This window comes from Aythya fuligula, chromosome 6, assembly GCF_009819795.1.
Source record: "Aythya fuligula isolate bAytFul2 chromosome 6, bAytFul2.pri, whole genome shotgun sequence".
In the NCBI taxonomy this organism is placed as follows: Eukaryota; Metazoa; Chordata; class Aves; order Anseriformes; family Anatidae; genus Aythya; species Aythya fuligula.
In genome coordinates this window covers 15,806,982-15,825,388 of record NC_045564.1, presented here as the reverse complement: position 1 = coordinate 15,825,388, position 18,407 = coordinate 15,806,982, and the positions used below count along the sequence as shown (strand labels likewise).

The following is an 18,407-nucleotide window of genomic DNA, read 5'->3' as shown; positions in this document are numbered from 1 at the left end:
TATAGTAGTCTGATGGCCAGGATGTTTCTGGTAGATGGGTAAATTTTCAACAGTTACCCAGCTTACAGTGGGGAATCGCAGTTCTACCCGGACTTTTCTTTCAATGACTCTGTAGTATAGTACATGAACTATAAAAGCAGAGCACAATAAATAAATAACAAGGAATCACACATTTTAAGGTGCAGATAGCATGCTTTATTTCAAATTAACAATTCTATCTCAAGGAGGCTCAACAACTAACAAATTTATTACTACATTAGGAGAACTAAAGCAAATTGAAGTGCAGGGCAGTATTTGATGTTGTAACAACAGTTTGTTTTCAAACTGTGGCTCATTGCTTAGTTGCCTGGAAGTGACTACTAGGTATCTAATACTACCACACAATCACTGCACCCTATGAACCTCCGAGTGTTGGTACTGCTGCTGCACTTGAGTACCTCAATAGCTTTGTTGATTAAGGGGATGGCCAGGTGATGTTACTTTTTAAAGCTATTCAGGCAGTCAGTGTGTCAGAAACAGTACCCAAACAGTGGGTGAACAAAGTGTTGGCCGCTTGCACTTTGTCCAAAAATTGTCAGTCAGGCATGGAAAGTATGACATAATCAGATAAAACGTAAAACATTAAAGCAATGCTTACAGGAGGGTAATTGCAAACATCACTAATGCCTTACATTTCTGATTCAACATAAATATTTGTGCACATATGAAATACAATGCACAGTATCATCTCTTAGGTGTAGGTAATCTTCAACAGGGAGCCTCTCTACCTGTTGAGGCATTCTTAGACATCAACAATGAGTTGAGGCACAAAAATTAGTTAAATGTTGAGCAGGGTAGTCGTTTGCTAGGAAACTTTCTCCTACCAACTGTTAATTCCAAAAGTTACATTTCAAAATGTCATAAAATAAATGGTACAAAACTTCATAACCGTTAACTTCGGCTATATACAGTATGTACATGTCAGTGAAAAAAAGTGTTTAAAATTCTTAGGTCAATAATGACTATAAGTCATAATGTATAGCTCTGGACTTTGTCTCATTCAGGTAGGTACAAAAATATTTTTTTTTTTTTTTAATATTTACAGATCAGGTATTTCAGTCCATATATTAATCACTTGTAAAAAGACAAGTGTAAATAATACAGATCAAGCTCTCTAAATTGATCGAATATTAATATTCACAGTGGCAGAATCGGTACCAAATTCATTTCCTAAATTTAGGGTATAAAGTCCACCATCATTCTTCTGGACGTCCATGATGATCAAGGTGGTTAGATCTTCGCTGGTTTCAATGTGGAATCTGCCTTGCTGGTCCTGACTGGTAATTTTTCTCCCTCTGCAGTACCATGTTATTTCAGGAGCAGGTTCACCCGAAAAGGCACAAGATACTGTGAGAACTTTTCCTTCATCAATACTTATATCAGATGGGAGAGCTTCAATTTTGGGTGGTATTCCTTTACAAAACAGGAGAAGAAATATCAAGTTAGTCTGTTTCTACTAAGCCCTTTTGACATGCAGCAGGTTTACTCTAAGAACTACTTCAGGATATTCAAAGCACTAACTCTACCAATAATTGTATTGCTCACCTCTCAGACCTGATTTAAGCATCTTACTAGTTGAACTTTCCAGTTGAGCCACACTAGATTTCCCCATAATACTGCTGGAGCTCATCTCTACAAAGGATTCTTTCATGGAGGACATGCTTTTGGCAGACATGCTCGCAAATTTCATTTCAGTCATGCTGCTACTGCTGAAACTGCTGAATGAAGCCTCTTGTTTAGAAGAAGCCATTTGAAATGACTGAGAAGAAAAACTTTCGTGCATGCTTGCGTCGCCACTTGTCTTCAATACTACCTCTTTTGGAGGTTCTTCAATTAGAGCTGGGAGCATCGCAAACATAGAAGAAAAACCAATAACATCGCATTAACTAAAGAAGTCATGCAGTCTATATGGTTAATTTCAGAGAAATGAAGAGTGCATTGTTTGCTTTCAATAGAAAACTGCAGTGGAGAATAAAATGCTTTACAATCATTTGATTAAAGATGTCCAAGTTACAAACGCTAATTTGTAAATGAAACAAGTAGGAAACAGAACTGTTACTAGTATGTATGAGCTTGAAGAAAAAACATACTTAAGAAGAAATAGGTCATCACATAGCATTTCCTATTAGAGCTATTATTAGAATTTGACATCGAGAAATTGTGTGTTCAGTTCATATTTGTAGAAGTTGTGAAACGTTTTCAAGTTCTCACAAGTATGGTATTGTGAGTTCTATACTTCACTGCACTGTTTTGTAACTATCAAAGAAAGCAGAAGAGATCGGTCACTGCAGCTTTCCTTTAAGAACAAGCACATTCATCCAAGCAAACTACAGTAACCTGTTGGTGCTAGAAATGGCGATGTCCCTGTACAGACAGTAAAATCCTAAACCTGGTTCAGTTATGGATAAGTTACTGTAATAGTTTTTAAATGCAGAATTACTTTACCAAAACAGATTCTGGTTAGCAATTGAGAAAAGAGTACTTGCCAGACCAAGGTCTTAGTAACAGGGTAATTCCTAGACGGAATGTTCACTGCTTTCTGTTAACACTCACCTATTGATGTAATGGAGCATCTGTGTGCTCTGTGGGAAGATTTCTAATGCTGTTTTAGTTTTGTAGACATATAAATATATAAAATAAATAGAAACTTGTTAAACTACCTGTATCAACTTTATCGGAGTATTTTTTTAATCAAAAATCGTTTTAGTAGATGCACCACAGCAAAAAGTCCTGATTAGTCTGAACACAAGACCCAGAGAACAAACTTACGGAGTACAGTCAAAGATGCTGTAGCAGAGCACTGCCCATGGTAATTTTTAGCTTTGACTGTGTATTTTCCAGTGTCACTCACTGCAGCATTTTGAATCTGAAGAGAATATATGTTTTTAGAGCGAGTTACTCTGATGTGTGATGAAACAGCAATCTGAGGAGGGAAAAAAATGTTTCATTAAGATCAGATTTATGAAGAATTCTAATTTTTCAAGTAAATACCTTAAGCAAATACTTACAGGTTGATTATTCTTAAACCACTCAATTTCAGGAGAAGGATCCCCAGAAACTTCACAGGTGAACAATACATCTTGCCCTTCATTGACATTTTGAGACTTAGGTTGCATGATAAATGCTGGTTCATTTGAGCGCTCTTTAGAAAAGGTAAGAATGTACTGGCATTTAATAATTCCCTCATCAGTTTTACCTTCACAGGTGAGTATACCTTCATCTTTATTGCTAGCCTTCTTGATAGTTAGTGTGTGATCACTTCCAGAAACACCATATCTGTAATCATCTGAATTTCTTAGCTCCATTCCATTCAGCACCCATTTTACTTCACAGGCACCAGGAATGCTGGCTTTCAAAGTCACTTTTTGTCCTTCAGACACTGTCATTTGAGTTGAAGCTCTAATTTCTGCTTTCAATTCTTTGACATCTTCAGTAACAATTGACTTTTTAATGACTTCTTGAACTGCTTTTTCTTCAGTTGCCACTGATGATTTCTTCTGGGTAGAAACTGTAAGTACTTCATCTTCTTTCTGAACTGATTTACGAGTTTCAGATGATACCCCTCTTATCTGGGAATGGATATTTTTAAATACTTGTCCAGTAAACTGGAAGTTAGTTTTTGAAACGCCTCCTTCCCCAGTAATTTCACAGGTGTATTCTCCTTTATCAGATTCCATGAGGTCATGGATTTTGAGCTCATAGGTGCCATCTGCTGCGTAATGAAACTTGAAATGATGGTCTTCTTTCAGTTTTTTGCCATCCTTATACCAAGCCACTTCTCTGACAGTTAAAACACTGCTTTCAACGGCACAGGACAACTTTACCTTGTCTCCAAGAGTTTCTGCTTTCAGCTGCTGTTTTATCTTTGGAGGAGAAGCAGTTGGTAATTGTACTTTCTCTGTTGGTACTGTTTTGTCTGCAGGTGGTGACTTTGCTTTTGGAGGGCTACTGATGGGTTCGGGAGATTTCACTCGTTTTGGAGACTTAACTGGTTCCGGAGACTTTACACGGGGCTCAGGAGATTTGATTCTTGGAGGTGATGTAATTGTTTTTTCAGGAACTTTTGCTCTTTGAATGGTCAAAGTAAAGTGTGCTTCCTGTCTTCCTTCTGAGTTTTCCACCACAACAGTATAACTCCCCTCATCTGACATCTGGACCAAGGAAATTTCAAAAGTAGACTTGTACTGTGTGCGTGTTACTTGGAAGCGCCTTGAAGAAACAATAGGTTGACCTGCACGGAACCATGTTATTGTTGGTGCTGGTTCACCATCAACGTCACAGGAAAATCTTGCAGTCTCCCCTTCAGAAACTGTGATTGATCGTGGTTTTGTAAGGATTGTTGCTGGCAGAGTGCTTTTAAATGCTTTGTGTACAGTCCTTTCTTCCAGTGATTTTTCTTCTGCTGCAGTGATTTTTTCTTCAGAAGAAGCATAGTGTTCATATGATGAAAGTGATTCTCTTGTTGCTGATATCTCTGACTTGACCTCTCTTACTGAAGAACTTGCTTCTGTAGCAGATGCTTTCTTGAATGAGGAGACTGCATATGCCTCTGTTTTTGTCAGGTCAGGTAAAATTGATCTTGGTACTTCTTCATCTCTCCGCTGGGAAGAGTATGTAGTGTAGTCTCCTCCAGTAACATCTAATGTTGCATAATCAGAACATTCTCCTTTGTAATTTGTGCATACCGCCCGGTATGTTCCACTATCGTCAATATGGCAGTCAAGAATCTCCAGAGTTAATACCCCACTGGTATTAGTGAAATGTATCTTGCTGCTCTCTTGCAGCTCAATACCATTGTGGTACCACTTCACTTCAGCAGTTGGTTTTGACTGGACATTCAGAATGAACCGGGTATTATGGCCACACGGCACCCGATGTGAGCGCATTCTCAGGGTGATGCGGGGAGCATGGTCAAGTGTGAAAGGCTGTTGAGTTAGAACTTCATATTTCCTTTCCATAGTTTTCTGAGTTTTCAAAGCAGATTTCATGGACTCATATCGAGAAAATATATCAAATCTTGCCATCCTCTCAAACCGAGAGAGTGATCTTTCACTAGAAACTGGGCTAGGTGAGCGAGGTCGAGTTCTCTCTGGTGTTGGGGATCTTCTCTCACTTTCTTCAGGAGGCCGTGAGCGGGGCCTAATTAATTCAGATACAGGGCGCATCAACTCAATGTAAGTTGGAGAAAGAGATCTTCTTCGTCGTAGTAATCTAGAGGGAGGTGAAAATTCCCTGTGAACATGTTGCACCATTTCTATTTCTTCTTCTTCTTCTGATGTGATCTCAGTTATTTCTCTTTCCCTCCTTCTCCTAAGTCTGCTCTTTTCCTCTTCTGCCATATATTCCAACTCACTCTTGTACTCAGACAGTCGTTGAGCAGTGCCAACTGGACGAAGCAGTTCTTCATCCTCTCTTTCATCCATTATTCTTTGTTTTTGTTTTGGTGGTCTGTAGGCAGCCCTGTCATGCCGCTGACGAAGCTCTGCATAGCTTGCACTGGTTTCAGCTTTAACTGGAATGTGATAGCTTGAATACCTCATCTCTCTTTTTCTTTCTTCCTCTGAACTGACCTGTGCTCCCGCAGTAGAATACCGAAGTGCAGACAATTCAAAGCGTGGGGGGCTCCTACTTGGTGGGGAAGCAGAAAAGCCTAACTCAAGCTCTTCTTCAAGGCGCAGTCTTTCCTCTTCAGTTCTCTTCATGGCTAAATAGTCATCAATTGGCAGGAGTAATTCCTCATCAGACAAGTCACCAAGTGATCGCCTCCTTGGTCTATAATAAAATTCATAATCTGGAGATGGGGTACGCCTACGTGCTGGTCTCACAGTTTCAAGATCATCTTGTGTTAGCTTTGGTATGCGCCATTTAGGTTTATACTGATCAGAAATGCGTGGCAGTGGCATCACGTAGAACTGTTCCCACCTGGAAAGACGTATGCGTTTCTGGCGTTTCTGAACAGTTCTCTCAAGTTTTCCTGGCATTTCATACTGGTCTCGCAGCCTCTTGTACCACTTCATATCTGACAGAGGCACAAAGTGTTTAATGTTCTGATCTTCTTCAATAGTAGTGCGCACATGTTTGCGAGGCTCTGGGACCTCGTATGGCATACGAAGTTTTCTTTCTTCCTTCTTCTCCTCTTTCTTAATTTCATATTCACCTTTGACAGTCTTAGTGCTGACAGCTGGTTTGTATAAGATAGCAGCTTCTCTGAGAGCCTCTTGTGCTGTTTGTGTCAATGGAACAGGTTCAACCCCAGAAAGGATTTCTGCCATTCTTAAGGTTTTGTCAATTTGCCTCTGTACATGCTTCTCCCGCTCTTCTTCAGTCTTGTACTCACGTTTGACATATTTCAAGCGTTCAACTTTTAGATAAGCTTGACAGCTTGTAGATCCAGCACTGTTTGTAGCAGTAACTCTATAATAACCGCTGTCTTCTGGTAAAGTATCTCTGATGTGCAAAGCATAGTAATCTAAACCTTCATGAATTATATCGAAGTTAGGGCCAAAGGATAGAGGTTGACCATCTTTCTCCCATGTCAGTGTTGGTTTTGGTACACCAGATACCCTGATCTCAAAACTGACATTTTGGCCTTCTTGACATTCAGCATTTGCCAGCAGTCTTTTAAACATCGGCCTTAGTGTAGCATCTGCTGGAGGTGGATGTGGAATTACAGTCAGCTTAGCTTTGCAGCTGTCTTCCCCATATTTATTGCGTGCCACAATACTATATTCAGCATCATCCTCTTCAGTGACTTTATTGATGACAAGTTGGTAAAGACCCTTGTCTGATTCAAAAGTATACTTCTTATCATCATCACCAGGTTTGATTTTCTGGCCTGATTTGAACCATGTTACACGAGGTTCTGGATGGACTGTTATAGTTACACCAAACCTGACATTTTCTCCAATGTATGCGGTGCGATTATACAAAGGCAGAGTAAATTCTGGTGGACGCTCTAGTAGTCTCATTGTATCAACCCGGCGTTTCACTTTCCTAATAGTTCTACATCTGTAGTGCTCAGAAATTTCTCTCACACCTTTAACAAAAAGTTCTGCATAAGAGCTGTCTTCACCATAGTCATTTACAACCTTGCATCTGTAGGTCCCATCATCTGATTTAGAAACATCTTTGACATACATGGTTGCCACACCTTCTTCATATTTGATTTCATATTTCTCATTGCTTTCTAATTGCCTCATACCAAAGTACCAGGTGACTTGTGTGGACTGATCATAGTTTTCAATCCTACATACATATTTGGCATGCCCTCCCTCTTCTGCAACACTATGGTTTATCTGCCCAGCAATAGGACCAATGTCTATTGGCGCAACTTTAACTTTAGCCACTGTTACACCTTTCTGAGATCTAATTGCACCTCCACAGGAAATGCGGGCTACTGACACAACTGTGTTCCACTCCTTCTTTACTAGAGATTGGTAGTAACGCCTGTGTCTTAAGGTCTTGATGGCTTTAGTACTGGTCTTTTCTGTTTGCTGTTTTAGCCACACATGGTTAAGTGCTTCAGCAGCTGTCATCCGAGCTTTTCTTTCCTTTACTAGTAGGCGATCAATGAAGTCCATGGCCTCAATGCTTATATCTTTGAATGCTTCATCATCAAAGCTGTATTCAGCATTTAGAATATTTTCAATAACTTGTTGGTTTGTTTCAGCAATGAAAGGATTAATGCCACTGAGAAGTATATATGTTAGAGCACCAACTGACCACATGTCAGTCGCTGTGCTGACCAAATCATGATGATGTACTTCGGGTGCATAATATTCAGGAGAAGTGAACTGAAGTCTAAAGCTGTCTCCAGGCTTCAATTGTCTGGCTTGACCAAATTCAACAATTTTAATTACTGAGCTTCTTCTTGTGAAGTAAATAATATTGTCTGGTCTGATATCAAAATGTCCAATGCTGTGGCGATGTAAAAATTCTAGTGCATCACAGACCTGCCGTACATAACTCACTATTTCTCTTTCATTCAGTTCAAATGAAGCGGTGCTGATTCTTTCAAAGATGTCAACTCCAGATATAAATTCAAAGATCATGACCAATTCTTCCAGGCTCTCAAATGATTCATGAAGATATAGGATATTTCGGTGCCTAGAAATGTTTAGAATGGAAATTTCTTTCTTTACCAAAACTTGGTCAGCACCTTTTACTTTGACAAACTTAGCCAGGTAAGTCTTTTTTGAAACTGCCTCAACACAGCGGTGTGTAATGCCAAACTGCCCACGTCCAAGCTCTTCTGCAATCATGTATTTGTCATAGAGTTCCTTTGTAGAATAGTGAGCTGCTTTAACTGTGGTGACTTCTCTGGTTTCATCAACTTCTTCATCATAGTTCATTATTCTGGTCTTATCTTCCTTTGTTATAATTGGTTCAGTAGGTTCAGAGGGCTGGCTTTGGCCAAACTTGTTTTCTGCAATTACACGGAACTGGTAGGTGGTCTTGCCAAACAGGTTCACCACTGTGTATCGTGTATCACGAGCTTGTGCAACACGAATCCATCTCTCTGCTGTTGTAGCACGTTTCTCAATAATGTAGTTTATGATTCTGCTTCCTCCATCTGTAGCTGGTTCATTCCAGGTTAAGTTAACTGAATCCCTTGAGACGTCAGTTACCTTCAGACCTCTTGGTGGGTCAGGCACATCAGCCACATCTAATTCAACTGTTTTTTGATCAATTCCAAATCTGTTTTTGGCACAAACAATGTAAAACCCTGCATCTTTTCTGTCAACACCATTTGGGAAAACAAGAGATGTGAATGATCGTGTAACAATAACTTGGTAATGTCCATTAGTGTCAATGAGATCTTGTCCCTTCTGCCATGTGATCACGGGGTGTGGCTTGCCACTGAATGGAATCTTGATGCTCACTATTTCTCCTCGGAGGGCATGAACAGCTCCCATGCCTTCCAGGTTCTTGGGCAAGTGAATCTTTGCAGGAACTGGAAAGGAAAGAGGAAGGAAAAAACAACACTTGAGCAAAAACACCTGAAAAGAGCACCAATAATCTAAATATTCAAAACTTAAAAATAATTGATCTTGGGAATAAAGATCCTTCATTACCTTCAACATCTAAAGAGGCAGTGCCAGACACAGATCCTCCTTGGTTGGTAGCTCTAACTTGATATACTGTGGCATCATCATCCGTTACGTTAGTTATGACCAGCTGGTGATATCCACCCTTGAATTCCTGTATTTTGATCTTTTCACCATCTGGCATGATTTCCTTGCCCTGCCTGTACCACTTGACAATTGGTTTAGGATGACCAGTGACTTTGCAGACAAACGTGGCGTTAGCTTGAAATTTCACATTCAGATTTCTTAGTTCTTCTTTGAAATGTGGTGCTTGAATTGGTACATCAGATTTTGGAATGACTGGTTGTGATACCTCACTCCACTCGCTTTCACCACCTAGATTTTCACATTTTACACGGAACTCATACTCAAGACCTTCAATAAGATCTTTCACAGAATAGACGGTTTCACGAATTTCATCTGTTGTGACAGAAATCCACTTGTTTTGTTTTTTCTCACGCTTCTCGAGATAGTAAGTTCTAATCTTTGCCCCTCCATCACTTGCAGGTGGCTTCCATGAGACAACACAAGAATCCTTTGTGACAGCACTTGCTACTGGCTGACCAGGTTGTCCTGGTTTTTCTATAAAGAATAAAACAATTCAAAGATTAAGTGAGCTTGCCTTAGTAATTATAGGGATATACACAACTGGATATTTTGGTGTTCACTTACCAAATGGAGGCTTCATAACAACAACTGATGAGACCTCCAGTGCTTCACTAATGCCATATGTATTCTGAGCAGAAACACGGAAATAATAGCCTGCATTTTCAGTTAGGTTAACAATTCTACAGGTTGTGCCTGAAATGCTTGAAGAAACAAGTTGCCATTCAGTTCCTTCCTTGGCTTCACGTTTCTCTATGATGTAGTTTGTTATCATAGCACCTCCATCATCCTCTGGTGGTTTCCAGCTAATCACCACAGAGTTCTTCAGTATAGACTCTATAACGATAGGTCCTACTGGTTTATCTGGCTTATCTGTAAAAGAAAAAAGCAGCATATTTTCAATTCTTTTGCCAGTTAATATTTCATAAAATATTCCAGAAAAATACTGAACATAAAATTACCTTGTATTTCCACATTAAGTACAGTGTCAACTGTTCCAAACGTGTTACTGAGTTGCACTTTGTACTTCCCAGCATGAGTCTTGTGTTGAACATTCTTAATAGCAAGATGAGTATAATGTTCTGTGTTCTCAATAGTAACTGTTTCTGATCCTCTCAGAGGTTTGTTGCCATGGAACCAAGTTATTGCTGGTACTGGTCGGCCAATATACACAACGTGAAGGCGGAGGGTGCCACCTGCACCTGCATAGTATTTCTCTTTCAATGGAAAGCCTGGGTGGAACTGAGGAGGAGCCTGCAATAATAGCTTGCCACTAGTTTCAATTTCTCCGACATCATTGGTAGCCATACAAGTGTAGAGACCTTCATCCTCTTGTTCATCTGTTATTACTGTTAGTGTATGGTTGCGTCCATCAGATGACATTTTATATTTTCGGCTTTGCAGCAGCTCTTTGCCAAAGCGATACCATTTAATATCAGGAAGAGGTCTCCCAACAATCTGGCATGTCAGTTGAGCTGCTTCACCCAGTTTAGTTGTAACATCCTGCATTTCTTTTCTTATGGCAGGTGCTTCTCCAGCTAAAAGAAAGAAAAGTAAAAAAATAATGAAGATGAAATGTTCCTCTATTACTATGGTACTGGAATTTAATCTTTATTTAAAATTGTGCCTCTTATATCTGAATGACTGGGCTGTGCTGTAGGACAGTCATGTTGGCAAATAACGTGTAAAGCAAACAGCATATTAAATGCAGCACCATGGTTTATGAAACACAACATGGCAATATCACAGTAAATATTACTTTTTTTTTTTTTTTTTTTTGCTTACATGTTAGTTTAGTTTTCACGGCCATAGCAGTCCTTCGAGGTCTACTTGAGCCCAGTCTGGTTTTCTGCAAAAACACGGAATTCATCTTCTGTGGCCTCTAGTAAACCTCCTACGTAAACGTCTGTCCTTGATCCTTTCTTATTGCATTTTTTCCAGGTGCTTTCTCCGGACTGTCGATACTCAACCCAATAGCAAGGATTTCTTTGCCACCATCACTTTCAGGTCGTTCCCATTCTAATGTAATGCTGTCTTTAAATATAGAAGTGATCTCATTTCTCCAGGTTGGCTTGGTTTTATCTGAAATTGCAGTATATACAGAAGTTAAATTCCTTTTTGAATGTCACTAAATTGCTATACACAAGCAATTAATTGTTAATGCAAACATTTTCTTACCAAATGGATCCTTGCAAACTACTGGTTCAGAAGCAGGACTTGCTTCACTTTCACCAATATCATTTTGAGCAATGACACGGAACTGATATTCCGCATCTGGAACAAGTCCTGTGACTGTGTACATTGTAGTGGTGATCTGTGTTTTGTTATGCCGGACCCATTTTTCTGTAGATGTTTCTTTACGTTCAATGTAGTAGCCGGTTACACGAGAACCACCGTCATCTTTAGGTCTGGACCAGGACAAGTTAACAGAACTCTTTGTGACATCAAGTACCTCAGGTGGGTTGTTTGGAGGCTCTGGAGGATCTGTTAATAATGATAACAACAAAAGTAATGATAGCATTATAATATATATATAATAATAATGATAGCATTAAAACATTTGCATAGACTATGGCACTTTTAGAACCATACTGTAGTAAGCAAACAGTAGTAAAAAATATATTCTAAAAATATAAAATGGGGACTTACTTAGAGGTGTCTTTGGTATGGCTGGTTCTTCAGATTTGAGAGATTTGCTAATACCAAAATGGTTTTCTGCAGAAACACGGAAATGATACTCCACATTTTCTTTCAGCCCTTTCACTACTAATGAAGTCCCTTTTACTCTAGAGTCAACAGTGTACCAGGCAGTCTTTGGTACTTCTCGTCTCTCAACAATATAACCTAGTATATCTGCACCACCATCATCTGTAGGAGGTCTCCAGCTTACTCTGACAGAACGAGCTTGTATATCATCATACTCAAGTGGTCCTTCTGGTGGATTTGGTATGCCAATCACTCTGACTTTAATATACACAGCTTTTTTGCCACACTTATTTTCAAGTGCCAGATCATAGGTGCCGGAATCTTCTCTTTCTGCATCTTTGATCACGAGTTCTGTGTGAGTGTCAGAAGTTGCAATCATGGCCCTCTTGCTGATGTCATGTCCTTCTTTTGTCCATTTGCATATTGGGATGGGCTTACCCTTAATGGGTATTGTAAGCCTGATAACTCCACCTTGTCTCACCATAAGACCTTCCTGGTATTTTTCATCAAGTTCATAGTCAGGATATTCTGAAAGAAAATTAACATGTCATGCTATGTCTGTTTAACAGATAATATGCCTTCTTTAGGCAAATAGGTCTTTAGGACAGCTTTCAATGGGAGTTAAGACAAGTGTCTTACCAAGCATTTCTGTTATTTTGACTGTTCCTGGCACTTCAGCAGGTTCTCCTGGCCCACCAGCATTACAGGCTAGCACACGGAATCTGTACTCTGCGCCTTGGGGGAGATGTGTCAAGGTATATTCACGAATCTTGGTTGGAGTAGTATTGCATTTGGTCCATTCAAATTGATCAACCTTCTGCATCTCAATTAAGTAGCCAGTAACTTTAGAACCACCTTCATCTTCTGGTGGACTCCAAGCCAGGGAGACAGATGTTCTTGTAGTATCAGTGACTCTTGGATTCTGAGGTTTACCTGGAGGTGCTGGAAGAGAAGATGAGATTGGGGGGTTGGGGGAAGAGGCTCAGTGAGAATTTTTTTAATGAACATTTAAAAAACATAACAAATGCTAACTTCTAGCATATGATCTGTATTAAGTCATAATAGGATTTATATAGGGCAACTTGGAATGAAAGATTTTCACTAATGTTTTCCTTGGTTTCCTCCAGTCATTCATTTTCATAGCCAGATAAATTTCCAAATTACAAAAAAGAGTGACTTCTAGTAGGATCATTTCTATTCTGCTATCATGTGCTTAATCTATATAGGAAATTACTTACCAATTGGATCCCTGGCAATGGCAGTCTTGGAAGGACGGCTGGGTTTCCCAGCACCTCTGGCATTGATTGCTGTGACCCGGTGTTCATATTCTAATCCTTCAACCAACCCAGTGGAACGGTAACGAGTCATGGTAACTGGAACTTTATTTACACGGATCCATCTATCTGCTCTAACTTCTTTGCGTTCCACAATATAACCAGTAATCTGTGAATCACCATCATCTTCTGGAGGATACCAAGTTAATGTCATGCCATCTCGAGAGACATCAAACACTTCTGGAGTGCCAGGAGGGCCAGGAATACCTGTAAAAAGAAAACACAGAATTAGTGAAGAAAGCACCTGATGGTTCTACACATAGAAATATGCAACATAGTATGTAGAACAAGAAAATATCAATGTCTTATCAAATTCTTTTTATCAGCAGATACCAAAGTAGTTTAGAAACTAGATCAGTGAAATAATCCTGCTTTTATAATGGGGGAAAGCAATTTTTCAAGGTCAACTGTAGACCTGAGTATAAAATCCAAGTTTACTGTCCAGGTTCTGTGCAATGCATCTATAATACCTGCACAGGCTTGTGTATGGCATTGTTCCCTGGAAGTATAACAAGACTACTGTGCATGATGATGTATACTATTTGAAAAAAGAGGTAGTTACATCTAGAAAATTGTATTTTTGTGTGGCTACATAAGCCCATGTACATATATATTTTTATATTTTTAAAGGTAGACTTACGAATTCTACTCTTGCATTCTATAATTTCAGACTGCAGATAAGATCCAATTCCAAAGCGGTTTGTAGCAGCCACACGGAATACATATTCTGCACCTTCAACAAGCCTGGTGAATTTGTATGTTGTCCTGGTTACTGACTCCGAGACTGGCAGCCATCCAGGACGGTGAGCATCACGCTGTTCTACCACATAGCCACTAAGTGTAGCTCCACCATCCAGCTCAGGTGGCTCCCAGGAGATGGTAACATAATTTGAATCAATTTCATCAATTCGGATAGGTCCAACAGGTGGTCCAGGTTTGTCTATGGAAAAATAAATAAATTTAAAGGCCAAAAAATAATGTTGAGAAAAAGAATCATATAACTGGTGACAAAGTTCAGACAGTTAAAGATCATGGACAATTACTTTCAAAAGTTCTTACCAAGGATTATAACTTTTATTGTATCAGTAACTGTTCCAGTTGTGTTCTTCAGTTCAAGTGTATACTCGCCAGTGTCATGTATAGTGGTCTCACGGACAGTTAATTTAGCCATTTTGGCAACAGTCTCCATTTTGATGCGTTCTGATTCTTTTAGTTTAGAACCAGCCAAGAACCAAGATGCAGCTGGAGGTGGCCGTCCTTCAATTGGAATAGCTAATTCAATGGGCTTTCCAGCAGGTACATGAATTGTTTTCTGAGGTATTCCAGCAAGGTCAATTGTTGGCAGAACTAAGAAAAGAAAAGCATTGATATTTTTGGTATCCATTTTATAAATACCACATTCATTTGGTGTCAGCTGTTATTTTTAATCGTAGATACCTACCTTTTTGGTCCTGTACTGTCACTGCTGTGACAATCTCTCGTGGTTCTGACACACCCTTCTGATTCTGTGCTCTGACCCTGAACAAGTACTGTTCACCTTCATTGAGAGAGATAATTGTATGTTCATAAACAGTAGGCTTCACTGTCACTACCTTCAACCATCTTTCTGTTCCAGCTTTGCTGGCCTCAATAACATAGCCAGTCAGTCTGCTTCCACCATCATGTGGTGGTTTCTCCCATGCAAGAGTCACAGTTGACTTAGTGGTATCAATCACTTCAAGTTTTTGTGGTACCATGGGTACATCAGATACTAGTATTGCGTCAGATGTCTCACAAGCTTCACCAATGCCATAAATATTTTCTGGCAGTACCCTGAAATAATACAATGCTCCTTCTAGAAGTCCAGTAACTCTATAAAATGTCTTGCTGCATTTGGTAGTGACAGTCTTGTAAGCTCTCATGGAAGCTTCACGTTTCTCAATTATATAATTGCTGACCGGGGCTCCACCATCAATGGTTGGAATATCCCAAGTAAGTGTCACAGAATCTTTTGATACTTCCTTAATTCTCACTGCAGCTGGTGGACCAGGTGTATCTAAAACAACAACAACAACAAATTATTTTTTTTTCTTCTGGATCCCTTCCTCTTCTGGTCAATGATTTACTTCTGAATAAAAAAAAAAGAGGAAAAACAACATTTGAATTTGATTTATAAACTAGCAGAGCTTTTTAAAACTACTTATTTTCCTCTGTGTTGAATTGTTTCTTTGAATTCCCAAACATTCTCATGTTATTTAAACTGCAAAATTCCTTTGGAAATAACTTAGTTTTTTACTCCCACGCAACATGCACTATGAGTGGTGTCATACCTCTACATAACTGTAGCAGTACTTACCATACACTTTTACAGAAATAGTCGCTGATTTTTTTCCTGATTGATTTTCAGCCTCAATGATGTATTTTCCAGCATCATACCGATTAACTTTATCCACAATAAGTAGAGTGTAACTGTCGGTAGTATCAATAATAGCTCGACTTACAAGGTCAACACCCTGCTTGCTCCATGTGATTACAGGAGCAGGTCTGCCAGACACAGAGACCATTAGGCGCAGGGAGCCACCAGCTCTCACTGTTACTGTTTTCCTCAGATCATCAGCAAGCTCAAGCTCAGGTATTTCTGATGAAGGGGTGTAAGAAACAAAACAAATTAATCTTTTAGTAGTTTTGAAGGAAAACATAATTATTCCTTAAAATACACACTGAGTTTTCAAATTACCTATTCTTTCCACAGGTTCTATTTCTGCTGAAGATTCACTAAATTCGCTCATACCATTCACGTTTGTAGCAGCAACTCTGAATTGGTATTTCTGGTTTGTTTTAAGGCCAATTACGGTGAACTCAGCATTCCTCAGAGTGGGAGTTGTATGTGGTCGGTACCACTGTTCAGTACCTTCTTCTTTCATTTCAAGAACATAGCCTAAGATGTCAGCACCACCATCATATGTGGGCTTTGACCACGCTAAACTTATGCTGTGCATGGTAGTATCCACAACTCTTGGAGCTGAAGGTGGTGCAGGAGTATCTTTGAAAAAGAAAATATATTTCATATTGGTGCAGGGAACATTTCACAGTTTATGTATTTTATATTAAAATATTTTTTACATATTTTATATTAAATATATTTATAAAAATATATTTTAAATGTGGCAACTTACATGATGGCTCTTTGCATAACATGTATTGTGAAGCTTCACTAGGCTCACTGTTTCCAGCAGCATTCACTGCAGTGACACGGAACTGGTACTGGCTTCCTTCCATAAGACCAGTGACTTTCAGTCTGGTATCATAAATTGTGTAATCTCTGTTCACTCGTGTCCAGCGCAGACTTTTCCTTTCGCGTTTGTCTACAAGATAGTCCTTAATCTCACTGCCACCATCTGATTCTGGTTTTGTCCACTGAATAATGATGTGTTCCTTGCCAACACTCACTTCTTCAGGAGCACCAGGCTGCGTTGGGATAGCTTTTTTTTTTTTTTTAATGTGAAAAAAAAAAAGAAGTTTTACCATTTTTTTAAAATCTATGAGAAACATTCCACACATTCTGACACAGGATGGAAGGTATTAACACTCACTGAAAGCATTCCTGGCAATGACGGGTTCTGTTTCAATTGGAACACCTGGCCCATATTTGTTGACAGCTCTGACGCGGAAGATGTACTCATTATTTTTAATAAGTTTTGTTACCACACATGATAATGTCTGGCATTCAGCCTCAACAATAACCCAGTGAAGTCTGCTGGTTTCACGCCTTTCTACGATGTAGTGAGTGATTTGTGCACCTCCGTCTTCCTCAGGAATGTTCCATGCCAGAGTACATTTCTCTTCTGTTACTCTGCTAACTGTGATTTTGCCTGAGCATGGACCTGGTGAATCTGAGTAGAGGTGAAAATAGGTATTGTTATTAGCAGCTAAGAAAAAATTCTCACTCTTATTTAAAATAATGCTTTTTTTTTTTTTGCCTTTTTTTTTTTTTTTTTTTAGTATATTATATAAGAATATTAATCATGGAATACATACCAAGCACTTTGACAAGAACAGAAATTTGTTTTGTCCCACTGGCATTTTTAACTGTTAGAGTATATTTTCCACTATCACTTCTGTCACAGAACTTGATAATTGCAATGGCTCGTTTGCTGGTGTATTGCAGAGAGATCTTTTCACATAGGTCCAGTTCCCTGTCACCTTTGGACCAGAAGACTTTTGGTTCTGGTTTCCCACCAACAGCTGCATCCAGAACAAGATCAGATCCAGCCCTAATGGTCACAACTTCTCCCTGCAATCTAGCATCGAGTTCAGCCTTTGGTGGTGCTGTCATAAATAAATAAAAAAAAGAGATTAAAAACAAATTACATGACAGTATTAAAAATGGAACATTATTTTTTTAATTGTTCCAAATGAGTATTTCTTACAGTATTCATCTTTGCAAATGACAGCACCAGTTGATTCAGATCCTTTGCTAATCACACCAGCAGCATTCTTTGCTAGTACACGGAATTCATATGCTTCATCTTCACTAAGAGCTGTCACGGTAAAAAAGTTTTCTGAGACAATGGTATAATTGCATTTCAGCCAGCGTCCATCACCAGATTCATTATATGGTTTACGCTCTATAATATATCCAATAATTTTACTTCCACCATCATAAAGTGGTGCTGACCAGCTCAGGGAAACTGTAGATCTGGTGACATCTGTTACTTCTGGTCTTCCTGGTGGATCTGGAGAAATAAAACAAAAAATGAGAAATGTAATTCTCTTTGAACTTAATTAACAAAACAACTATTGAAAGTAATACTTACCAACTGGATTTTGAGCCACTACAGGTCTGGAAGCTTCACTAGCTTTGCTAACACCTGCAGCATTTAGAGCATACGTTCTGAATTGATATTCTAGGCCTTCCACCAATCCTGTGACTTTGTAGTTGCATTCACAGCACGGCACTTTGTTTTCCTTCACCCAAAGAATAGTGTTGCGCTCCTTCTTTTCAACCCAGTATCCAATGACTCTGCTGCCACCATCATGATAGGGTTCCTCCCAGCGAATTGCCATGGCAGTTGCAGACACAGAATAGACTTCTGGCCTTGAGGGTGGGCTTGGTGGAACTAAACACAAATTGGAGGTGAGGAAAACGTTAGTTGTT

At 39.3% G+C, this 18,407-nt stretch overlaps 1 protein-coding gene across 1 annotated transcript in view; it reads right to left on the bottom strand.

Moving 5' to 3' along the window:
* Positions 1-201: 201 nt before the first annotated feature.
* LOC116490632 (titin-like) overlaps positions 202-18,407 on the bottom strand; it is a 244,166-nt gene continuing 225,960 nt past the window's right edge. Inside the window, 24 exon segments of the mRNA XM_032190013.1 lie at positions 202-1,452; positions 1,585-1,878; positions 2,809-2,962; positions 3,048-8,992; positions 9,114-9,707; positions 9,798-10,103; positions 10,193-10,768; positions 11,016-11,061; positions 11,063-11,208; positions 11,211-11,312; positions 11,409-11,714; positions 11,880-12,464; positions 12,576-12,878; positions 13,175-13,477; positions 13,911-14,210; positions 14,330-14,617; positions 14,712-15,305; positions 15,606-15,887; positions 15,987-16,292; positions 16,426-16,731; positions 16,843-17,142; positions 17,288-17,578; positions 17,680-17,985; positions 18,067-18,369. Of these exon segments, the coding sequence (XP_032045904.1) occupies positions 1,154-1,452; positions 1,585-1,878; positions 2,809-2,962; positions 3,048-8,992; positions 9,114-9,707; positions 9,798-10,103; positions 10,193-10,768; positions 11,016-11,061; positions 11,063-11,208; positions 11,211-11,312; positions 11,409-11,714; positions 11,880-12,464; positions 12,576-12,878; positions 13,175-13,477; positions 13,911-14,210; positions 14,330-14,617; positions 14,712-15,305; positions 15,606-15,887; positions 15,987-16,292; positions 16,426-16,731; positions 16,843-17,142; positions 17,288-17,578; positions 17,680-17,985; positions 18,067-18,369 (13,235 nt within the window). The 3' untranslated portion in view covers positions 202-1,153.